The sequence below is a fragment of the Vipera ursinii genome (assembly GCF_947247035.1).
Source record: "Vipera ursinii genome assembly, chromosome: 7".
Classification (NCBI taxonomy): Eukaryota; Metazoa; Chordata; class Lepidosauria; order Squamata; family Viperidae; genus Vipera; species Vipera ursinii.
The window spans coordinates 74,542,811-74,554,574 of NC_139521.1; the positions used below are offsets into that span (position 1 = coordinate 74,542,811).

General features: G+C 45.2%; 1 protein-coding gene across 1 annotated transcript; it reads right to left on the bottom strand.

The window, feature by feature from the left end:
• Positions 1 to 3,915: 3,915 nt before the first annotated feature.
• Positions 3,916 to 8,703, bottom strand: LOC310643144 (vasotocin-neurophysin VT-like). Its single transcript, XM_083367225.1, has 3 exons — positions 8,396 to 8,703; positions 5,497 to 5,698; positions 3,916 to 4,168 (listed from the first exon to the last, which is right to left on the bottom strand). The coding sequence occupies exons 1-3, from the start codon at positions 8,519 to 8,521 to the stop codon at positions 4,005 to 4,007; spliced, it is 492 nt and encodes a 163-aa protein (XP_083223351.1). The 5' UTR covers positions 8,522 to 8,703; the 3' UTR covers positions 3,916 to 4,004.
• Between the last annotated feature and the right edge of the window lie 3,061 nt (positions 8,704 to 11,764).

An 11,764-nucleotide genomic window follows, 5' to 3' on the forward strand; every position in this document is an offset into this window, starting at 1 on the left:
ACCCCTGATATAGACTTTAAGAGGAGTGGACTTCAACTCCCAGAATTCCTCAGCCAGCGTGCCTGGCTGAGGAATTCTGGGATTTGAAGTCCGCAAGTCCTAAAAGGGCCATGTTTGAAGACCCCTGATATAGACTTTAAGAGGAGTGGACTTCAACTCCCAGAATTCCTCAGCCAGCGTGCCTGGCTGAGGAATTCTGGGAGTTGAAGTCCACAAGTCCTAAAAGGGCCAAGTTTGAAGACCCCTGATATAGACTTTAAGAGGAGTGGACTTCAACTCCCAGAATTCCTCAGCCAGCGTGCCTGGCTGAGGAATTCTGGGAGTTGAAGTCCACAAGTCCTAAAAGGGCCAAGTTTGAAGACCCCTGATATAGACTTTAAGAGGAGTGGACTTCAACTCCCAGAATTCCTCAGCCAGCATGCCTGGCTGAGGAATTCTGGGAGTTGAAGTCCACGAGTCCTAAAAGGGCCAAGTTTGAAGACCCCTGATATAGACTTTAAGAGGAGTGGACTTCAACTCCCAGAATTCCTCAGCCAGCGTGCCTGGCTGAGGAATTCTGGGAGTTGAAGTCCACAAAGACCCCTGACTTAGGAGAAGAAAACCACCGGGATAAGATTCAGCGGTCCATCTGCATTTTGGAAAACAAAGGCCCCTCTTTTGAAGACAGCAAAGCCCACGTTTTGGACCGAGAGGGCCGCTGGTTTGAGAGAGGGGTCAAAGAGGCCACCTCTAGGTCAAAACTGAATAGCCCCCCCTCAACGGAGGGGGAGGGACACGACACCACCCATCTCCCGTCTACAACACAGTCCTTTCGGCAGTCCCAAAAAGGCTCCACACCCCTTTGCACCACTCAGGTGACCCTGAGGACACAGGTAAGCCTCCAGGTAGCTTTAAGGACTCGCTGAGAAGGTCCGCAAGGAGTATAAATCCTTCCCTTCCCCACCATCTGGTCAGAACTGATGAAGCTCCTTGGAGGAGAAGCAAAAGGTCTTCAAGGAAAAACAAAGCAAGTCCAGTTGCCTCCTGGAAAAAAAAATCACGTTTGGAACAAGCTTCTGTGGCCAGTTTTATCACCTCTAGCTTCCTGTGTGGAAGAGCGGAGGAGAGCAGCTTGTGTATGAAATGCTTGCAATTTGCTTCTCAGCATCCCGTTGTGCTGGCTTGGAACAGAGCATCTCCAGGCTCCACCCACTCCTTGGCTCCGCCTTTCCCTTGGCCCCGCCTCCTGCCTTAGAATGCATAAAGGCCGCTGCATCCCGCCTTCAGCCACAGAGCATCCTTCCTCTGAACAGGTGAGCCAGCCTGCCCCTTTTCCTTCCCCGATTCATGATTTTGCCTTTCCTTGACCACATCAGCCTTGCTGAATTTTCCAAAGGGGAACTGGAGCTTATTTTAATTGGGCTTCTTGGGCAAGGGAGCTTATTCAGAATTTCTATTTCTATTTTCTTTTTTTTCTTTTTTAATCTTTCTACAGCAGGGTTCGGGTTTTCTAACCGGTTTCCTTGTGCTTGGTGTCCTCGAGTTGAGTTTTGAAGGCGCGCAGAAGTTGAAATTGCTGCCAATGTGGGCAGTAAAAGAGAAAGGAGGCGTGATTTTATTATAATAATAATAATAATAATAATAATAATAATAATAATAATAATAATAATAATAATAATAATAAGAAGAAGAAGAAGAAGAAGAAGAAGAAGAAGAAGAAGAAGAAGAAGTAGTTGGAAGGGACCTTGGAGGTCATCTAGCCCAACCCCCTGCTCAGGCAGGAAACCCAGTACCATTTCAGACAAATGGCTGGCCAGTCTCTTCTTTAAAAACTTCCAGCGTTGGAGCATTCACCGCTTCTAGAGTCACCTCAGCGGAACGACCTGCCTCCAGAAGCGGTGAATGCTCCAACACTGGAAGTTTTTAAAGAAGAGACTGGACAGCCATTTGTCTGAAACGGTACAGGGTTTCCTGCCTGAGCAGGGGGTTGGACTAGATGACCTCCAAGGTCCCTTCCAACTTTGTTAATCTGTTTTCCTTCCTTCCTTCCTTCCTTCCTTCCTTCCTTCCTTCCTTCCTTCCTTCCTTCCTTCCTTCCTTCCTTCCTTCCCTCCCTCCCTCCCTCCCTCCCACCCTCTCTTGTCCAAAACTGGCAGTTTTTAAGAAGAGACTGGACAGCCATTTGTCTGAAATGGTACAGGGTTTCCTGCCTGAGCAGGGGGTTGGACTAGAATGAATGAATGAATGAACCTTTATTGTCAAAGTACAACCATGTCTACATTGAGATTGGCTAGACCTCCAAGGTCCCTTCCAACTTTATTATGATAAAACTTTTATTCATAAAATGTGAAACACAGTCAACTGAACCCTGAAATTGACTGGCACTAACGGTTGACAAGGGTTGCTGCCAGCATCCTAGGTATCAACCAGGTATCTCCTTAAAATGTAAGACGTTCCGAGTAGCGCAAGTTTTTTGTAGCTTTGCTGGAGTTCTTGCAGGAAGCTGCAGTTTCTTGATGTATTTTGCAAAGTTTTTGGACTAAGTTCCCGGTACCCCGATGACAATGGGTATCACTGTTACACGTTTCATCTGTAATCGTGCGGTTTCGATGGCCAGGTCATCGAATAATAATAATAATAATTATAATTATTATAATTATAATATAATTATTATTGTTGTTGCTGTTGTTGTTGTAGTAATTGTTGTTGTTATTATTATTATTGATCATCGCACAGTCAGCCAGATGTTCAGACTGGATTTGGCATTTTTGTCTACCTTTCGAGTCCTTATCAAGGACCTGGGAGAGGCAGATGTGGATGTTTAATGGTGTTACAGATCTCGTCGCAGGATGGAAGCAGTTCCTAGTAAGGCCGCCTTTCGCAATTGACTAATGGCGAATTTGTCAGTGCCGATGATGGCGTTCAAATGGTGCTCCAGGTGTTTTGGGATTGCTCCCAAGGCGCCTATTACAATTGGTGCCACCCTTGCTTGCCTTTGCCACAGTCTTTGTAGGTCTTTGTATTTTGTTATCTTCTCCTCTTCTTGTTGGACTTGATCTGTAATAACAGATCGTTATTTCTTTGTTTTCAATCACTGTGTATTTGCAACACCTTTTCTTCCAGTAGTTCTGCAGCTGCTGGCTCTGGTTGCTCAGCCAACAGTCTTGAGTCCGATGTAACCCATTTTTCACTAGCTATCCAGGAACTCCAACAACTAGCGCAGACCTTGTTAACCCAGGAGACATCCTAGCCTATATGGCAGGGGTGTCAAACTCAATTTCATTGAGGGCCGCATCAGCATGGCGGTTGCCCTCAGGGGGCCGGGTGGGTATGGCCTGGGTGGGCGTGGCCTACTGGGTGGGCGTGGCTAGAGTGCGTATGGCCTACTGGGTGGGCATGGCCAGCTCTACATCGTTGGCATCAAGGGTGCCTATGGGGGCCTGGGCAGGAGTGGGACAGATCTGGGGGTCTCTGGCAGAAGGAGGGTCTCTGGGCCAGGGCCAAGGCAGTGGGGGCCGTTCCCTCACTGTTTCCAGGATGGCTTCGCGGGCCACATGAAACCACTTTGCGGGCCGGATCCGGCCCCCGGGCCTTGTGTTTGACATGTCTGATATACGGCATTCTGAAATTTACGTCTCACCATATTTTTTATGGGAGAGACATTCTTTGTCTGACTCCTCTGATGAGACCTGTCCAATATGGTTGAACCTCTGGCATAGCACTCATCTTCCTCAGAGTACACAAGCCCCACAACCACGTCAAGGTACTATGATGATGATGATGATGATGATGATGATGATGATGATGATGATGATGATGCTTCACACCGCAAGGGGCTTCTCTTCATAAACCACGCTTGAACAAATTTGTCACACAATGCAAAGAAGAATTTTATTCATTTGGAGCTGGTTTTGGGGTAGAGTATTTACATTTTATTCTTAAACGGTTATAGGCTTTGGGTCATTTTAGGGCTGCTTCGGGTTCTAAGCCCGTTACTCCAACGAAAACACCGGCTCTCCGACACCTTAATAAAATTGTGGTTTTCCTTGTTGTTGCTTGTTTGCCAGGTGCATGAGTCGGAGAAGGAGATCTCCAGCCGAGCTGTCCAACATGGTCAAATTCCTTTCCGGAGACATCCGTCCTCTCTCGCCGTTCTCATTTCCGCAGGCAGCATCGGAGACGCAGCTCTCTGTAAAAGGGCGGAAAGAAGAAGAACCGGTTGAGTTTTGGCACTGCCTGCGACGCCTCCAAGGTCAGTCCCAGACAGGTAGTCAAGACGAGCCAAGCTTTTCCTAGCTCTCGTTTGTGGGGTTTTAGCCACAAAGCACCCTGGGTGGGGTTAGGATGGTCCCCAACCCGTGGAGTTGTCTGGAAAGGTATGGGATCTCCTGCTTGAGCAGGGGGTTGGACTAGAGGACCTCCAAGGTCCCTTCCAACCTATAATTTTGTGTTCTACATTTTAAGAATCCAGCGTCATGAGTCAAAGCCTTGTCACCCATTAGCTCCTAAACTTTGCAGTAACCAGATGTGAAGGCCTACTGGGGACGTGATAGCCTTGGTGGAGCAGTGGGCTAATGCCTCCTTAAGTAACACCAGCTGCCTGCAATTAGTGCAGGTTCGAGTCCCACCAGGCTCAAGGTTGACTCAGCCTTCCGTCCTTCCGAGGTAGGTAAAATGAGGACCCAGATTGTTGGGGGCAATTAAGCTGACTTTGTAATAATGCCGCTTGGGGTGTGTGTGAAAGCCCTAATAAGCAGGCATTTACATAGAATGAAGGCTACTGCTAAACTTGTAAGCCGCCCTGAGTCTTCGGAGAAGGGCGGGATATAAATGGAATTAAAAAAAAAAATAGCAGTCTTCCAGTATTTGAGGGGCTGCCACAGAGAACAGGGGGGTCCACCTATTCCCCAAAGCCCTTGAAGGCAGGAGAAGAAACAATGGTTGGAAACTGATCAAAGAGAGAAGCAACCTGGAATCACAGCCAGTTTGTTTACGTTGTGACTGCAAGTCAACAACCTCAGTTTTGTCACCTTAGTTGATTAGCACGCTCCCATCAGCTGGCAGCTGCTACTTGAAACTGACTGGACCTTAATCAGAGTCACTCTGAAGACTTTTGTTGTTCTAAATGCCTGCGTTGCTTAGGAAATGAATTTTTAATTCCCTCCTTTTTGTGAATGGTCACAATCTGTGGCAGCTGATAAACGAGGAATACCTTTGTAGGAGAGGAAGAGGATGATTTTAACTTGCTGAAATCATTTCAGACGCCTCAAACTTTAACTCCCAGGACTATCGGGAGTTCTGGGAGTTGAAGTCCAACACATCTGGCGGGCCTCTGGTTAGAGAACGGAATGCTTTAGGGCTTCAGAGGGAAAAAAATAACAATTCACAGCACCAATCAACCTAAACTTTGGCTGAGGATGTGTGCAATTAAATTTTTTTACAACTTTTCTTGATATTTCTTTTTCTTTCCACTTCCCCTTTCTTCCCCACTCCTGGTTTCCCCCCTCCCATAAATACCGTCATTGCAGCAAATGCCAGGGGCTGCGCATCGCCCGCCCGCACCGCAGGGCTTCCCACCAGACTCGCAGGGAGAAAGGAGGAAGTTCTCCTCCAAGCAACGCAGAGTCTCCGAAGTCCCAAAATGGCAGCCCATCTCTTCTCCACAACAGATGTTGGGCCCGAAGCAGTTCCCTCTGTTGCCAGGGCCGCAAGGGATACACTAAGAGAGAGAGGGAAAGGGGAAAGAAGACGATTCACATCTGGAGGCATAAGTTCCTGCTAAGCTGCCGTAGTTCCTTTCTGGTGCTAAATCCCAAAACATTAAGGTAGACTGCTGCTCAGCCTGGAGGTTCCCTAAACGGCCACCCCGGGCAATTTTTCAAGCCTCTTTCGAACGTTGTGTGACCTTCGAATGCCAGGAACGCTCACACCCAAGAGTAAGACAGACAAAGACACACATTGCAGGGAAAGCAAAAATGGTAAAATGAAAAAAATTGCAAGCGATCAGGAGAGCAATACATCCTTTAAAGGTGCCCGGTATAAGAGGCAGTTTGGTCTAGTGGCGGTTAAGGCACCAAACCTGAAAGCAGGAAATGGTGAGGTCAAATCCTGCCTTAGCCATGAAAACCAACTGTGACTTTGGGCCAATCACCAGGAGACGGTGAGTTCTAGTCCCGCCTTTTGGCATGAAAGCCAGCTGAGTGACTTTGGGCCAATCACCAGGAGACGGTGAGTTCTAGTCCCACCTTTTGGCGTGAAAGCCAGCTGAGTGACTTTGGGCCAATCACCAGGAGACGGTGAGTTCTAGTCCCGCCTTTTGGCGTGAAAGCCAGCTGAGTGACTTTGGGCCAATCACCAGGAGATGGTGAGTTCTAGTCCCGCCTTAGGCATGAAAGCCAGCTGAGTGACTTTGGGCCAATCACCAGGAGACGGTGCGTTCTAGTCCCGCCTTAGGCATGAAAGTTGGCAACTGTTCCTTACATGTTTTATCCTCCAATCCCCTGATCATCTTTGTTGCTCTTCTCTGCACTCTTTCTAGAGTCTCAACATGTTTTTTACATCGTGGGGACCAAAACTGGATGCCGTATTCCAAGCGTGGCCTTACCAAGGCCTTGTAAAATGGTATTAACGCTTCACCTGATCTCGATTCTATCCCTCCGTTCATGCAGCCTAGCATCGTGTTGGCTTTTTTGGCAGCTGCAGCACACGGCTGGCTCCTATTTAAGGGATCCTCCACTAGGACTCTGAGATCCCTCTCATAGTTACTACTATTCAGCAAGGTACCACCTATCCTATACCTGTGCATTTGGTTTTTCTGGCCTAAATGTAGAACCTGACTTTTTTCACCATTGAAAGCGATGTCTATGGAGATTCTCAACCGTCCCGGTCATGATTATCCCAAAGGTGCTTTTCAAAGGGCAACTGGACCTCCTTAGTTTTGTTTTTTTCTTGAAAACACTTCACTTCTTGCATAAACATTTGTCCGAAATAGTATCCGGTCTCCTGCTTGAGCAGGGGGTTGGACTAGAAGACCTCCAAGGTCCCTTCCGACTCTTGTCATTCTCCTCCTCCAAGAAGCTTCTTCAGTTCAGTTCTTTCGTGGCAAACCCAGAAAGCCAGGGGCAGAACCAAAGAAGCTCCCTGCGCGAGAAGCAAAAGGTTTTCTGAGTTTATCACGTTTTATTAGACCAGGGGTCTTCAAACCTGGCCCTTTTATGACTCGTGGACTTCAACTCCCAGAATTCCTCAGCCAGGCACGCTGAGGGAAGAGAGGTTTCCAAGCTGAGCCATGCTTGCTCAGGAATTCTGGGAGTTGAAGTCCACAAGTCATAAAGCGGCCTAGGCCAGGAGTAGGCAAACCTTGGCTCTTTTATGACTCGTGGACTTCAACTCCCAGAATTCCTCAGCCAGCCATGCTGAGGGGAAAGGGAGAGGTTTCCAAGCTGAGCCATGGCTGGCTCAGGAATTCTGGGAGTTGAAGTCCACGAGTCATAAAAGAGCCTAACTCTGGCCTAGGCCTAGGCCGCTTTATGACTTGTGGACTTCAACTCCCAGAATTCCTGAGCCAGCCACGCTGAGGGAAAAGTGAGAGGTTTCCAAGCTGAGCCGTGCTGGTTCAGGAATTCTGGGAGTTGAAGTCCACAAGTCATAAAAGGGCCAGGTTTGAAGACCCCTGTATTAGACGATAGAACGCAAAATGCGAAAATTGACAAAAGCAAATCCTAGGACAGCGGGGGAGGGGGGGAGGGAAAGGGGAAAGAACAGTGAGGGGGAGAGAGAGGGGAAAGAAAAAAGAAAGAAGAGAAAAGAAAAGAAGAGAAAAGAAACGTAAAGAGATAAGAGAAGAGAAAAAGAGAAGAAAAGAGAAGAGAGAAGAGAAAAAAGAAAAAAGACGAGAAAAGGAAAGGAAAGAGAAAAGAAAAGAGGAAAGGAAAGAAAAAAAGAAAAAAAACAGGAAAGGAAAGGAAATAAAAAAGAAAAGAAAAGAAAAGAGAAACAAAAAGGAAAAAACAGGAAAGGAAAGGAAATAAAAAGAAGAAAAGAAAAGAGAAAAAAAAGGCATTGACCTCTGACTCCCCCTGGTGGCATTAACATCGAACTTCACCTTTTTTACTTTTCCATACTAGATTAAACTAGCCCTTTCTATAACCACAAACCAATCTGATCGGTAAAACCCCAAAGCGAAACGTTTTCAAAGAAAAAATAATAATAATACACAAACCAAGAAAGTCCAGTTACCTTTTTTTGGGGGGGGAGGGGGGGAGAAACACCTTTGGGATTGAACGGTACAACTTGGGTCTCCCAGGGGTGTGCATGCACGCAGGGCTCCTGTTTTGCAAAGAAAGGTGGGGTGGGGTGGGGGAAAGGCAGGAAGAGCAAATGCAAACACACCTGGGATGCTTTTTTTCCTCCCTACCTGTCGGATTTCTGCATCGGGCATGGACCTCTTCCCTCCTCGGGGGCAGTTCTGGATGTAGCAGGCTGAAGACAAGGCGAGAAGGCAAGAGAGAGACACGGCTAGGATCCCGGCAGACATCTTCATAGGCTTGGCAACTGGGCGCTCCTGTTGCCTTGCCTGCTTGCTGTTTGTCTCTCATTCCTGGCTGCATCCCGGCTGCGTATTTATAGCGTTGGCATCCATTACATTTGGAGCCCTGTAACGCTGTGACCCCCCCCCCCAACATTGCTAGAGGTGTGAGGGAGGGGGGGGTTCTCCGGCCCCCTCCCTCCGCAGACCTGCCACCCACAAGCCACCCTCCGAGCGAGGCCCGTAATTGAGCCATTTGGTGCCAAGAGTTGTTCATTCCTCCCAAAGCTCCCCTTGATTGCCGGCCAATTATTTCTTAATCAGGGCATCGTCAAAAATTGTGAGTCGGATGGCCTGCGGAGACGAGCTTGGCTGGCAGCAACGAGAATTAAAATCAGAATGATATTTTTTTTTCCCCTCTGCCCTGGCAGGGATGTTGTTATTTTACGAAGGCTGAAAACCTTCGTAAACATCGCTCGGTTGACTGCGAAAGGCCTCTGAGTCCTCCCCCGCTTTTAAAAGCATATGCCACGCTTGGAAGCCGCCTCTGGCGCGGTCCTTTCTCGGAAGGATAAAAGTGCGGCATAAGTTTTATCATGTTCTTGACTTAAAACTAGCTCCCACCTTCGTCCCGAAGGTGGTGTGTTTTTTTTTGTCTTCAAGAGGCAACTGGACGTCCTTGTTCTTCTTTGAAGACCTTTCCCTTCTCATCCAAGAAGCTTCTTCAGTTCAGTTCTTTTTTGGTAAACCGAAAAAGGTCAGTTGCAGAGCAGAAGAAGCTTCTCGAGTGAGAAGCGAAAGGTCTTCAAAGAAAAACAAGAAAGTCCATCTGCCTCTCGAAAAAGCAGCTTTGCGACAACCATGACCTGGGTGACTTGAGAATCTCCATAGACATTTAGAACAGAACAGAACAGAACAGAACAGAACAGAACAGAATAGAAAGATTAGAGTAGAGTAGAGTAGAATAGAATAGAATAGAATAGAATAGAGAATAAAAAGATTAGATTAGATTAGATTAGATTAGATTAGAATAGAATAGAATAGAATAGAATAGAATAGAATAGAATAGAATAGAATAGAGAATAAGAAGAATAGAATAGAATAGAATAGAATAGAATAGAATAGAATAGAATAGAATAGAATAGAATAGAATAGAATAGAATAGAATAGAATAGAGAATAAAAAGATTAGATTGGATTGGAATAGAATAGAATAGAGAATAAGAAGAATAGAATAGAATAGAATAGAATAGAATAGAATAGAATAGAATAGAATAGAATAGAATAGAATAGAATAGAATAGAATAGAGAATAAAAAGATTAGATTAGATTAGAATAGAATAGAATAGAATAGAATAGAATAGAGAATAAGAAGAATTGAATGGAATAGAATAGAATAGAATAGAGAATAAAAAGATTAGATTATAATAGAAAAGAATAGAATACAGAATAAAAAGATTAGATTAGAATAGAATAGAATAGAATAGGAATAGAGAATAATAAGAATAGAATAGAATAGAATAGAATAGAATAGAATAGAATAGAATAGAATAGAATAGAATAGAATAGAATAGAATAGAATAGAATAGAATAGAAGAATAAAAAGATTAGAATAGAATAGAATAGAATAGAATAGAATAGAATAGAATAGAATAGAATAGAATAGAATAGAATAGAATAGAATAGAATTACAAGGAATTGAATGGAAGAGAAGAGAAGAGAAGAGAAGAGAAGAGAAGAGAAGAGAAGAGAAGAGAAGAGAAGAGAAGAGAAGAGAAGAGAAGCTGTAAGGGACCCTGGAGGTCTTCTAGTCCAGCCCCCTGCTCAAGCAGGAGAACCTACACTATCTCAGACAGGTGATTCTTAAAAAACTCCAGTGATGGAGCACCCATGATTTCTGGCGGTAAGCTGTTTCACTGGTTGATTAACTCACACCCACCCACCCTTCCTTCCTTCCTTCCTTCCTTCCTTCCTTCCTTCCTTCCTTCCTTCCTTACTTATTTTTCCTATTTCTGAACTGCCCATCTCCCTTAAAGGTTTCTTTCTTACCTATCATTATGCGATGTCCTAATGCTTTTAACATTCTAATAGTCCCTTGTTTATTTATGCATTTGTATTCTGGCTTTATTATTTTTACAAGTAGCTCGAGGTGGTGGATATATCCAATGTATGTTTCTCCTCCTATTTTCCCCACAACAACAACCCTGTGAGGTGGTTGGCCTGAGAGAGAAGGACTGTCCCAAAGTCACCCAGTTGGGTTTTCATGTCTACGTCAGGATTAGAACTCGCCCTCCCCTCTGGTGATTGGCCCAAAGTCACTCAGCTGGCTGTCATGGCTAAGGCGGGAGTAGAACTCACCGTCTCCTGGTGATTGGCCCAAAGTCACTCAGCTGGCTGTCATGCCTAAGGCGGGACTAGAAATCATGTTCTCCTGTTTTCTAGCCTGGTGCCTTAACCACTAGACCAAACTGTCTCAAACTGGCTATTGTTGTTTTATGACATTGTAAGCCACTCAGAGTCTCTTGACAGTGAGGTGGGCAGCATATCAATTTAATAAACAAACACATGTCTGTACCCATACTATTTGCTACTGAGTTTATAGATATTTTATATATATATATATATATATAAAACCTTTCCATCCAGGATTTCCTGGTGGCCTCCTCTCCAGCCACATAACCTGTGATGAGCTAATTCTCTGTTTAATATGTGAGCAGGCAATCCTTCCGTCCAAAAAGTCCACCTGATGCAGATGTATGACCTGCCAGCTGTTTTCCCACTGACCATCTTATGAGCCCCCCGCCCCATTGGCTAGTGTCAATGGAAACAGATCTCTAACCGAAGCCAGATTTATGATTTAATCCAGAGGCTCCTTAAAACAAATACGAAACTGAAACCAGAGGGTTTTTTTTTTTAGGACTATTGGCCCAGGAGCTTGAAAACAAACTCTGGAACTCCAGTGACAAAATTGCAAAATTACTAGATATGTTGGCTGCAGCAAGAATATACAGGCAAAAATAGAATTTTCCCAGTTGAAATTATGGTGAAATTTCTTTTTTTTTGTTTTTTGTTCCATTGTAGTGTTCTATTTTATTCTATTTTCTATGATTTGTTATTTTCTCTCTTGCCTTGCCTTCCCTTCTGTTATTTTCTATTTTTTTTCTATTTTCTATTGTTTTCTATTTTCTCCCCTCCCCTCCCCTTCCCTTCCCTTCCATTCTGAGTCCTTAGGGAGAAGGGCGGCATATAAATTTAATAA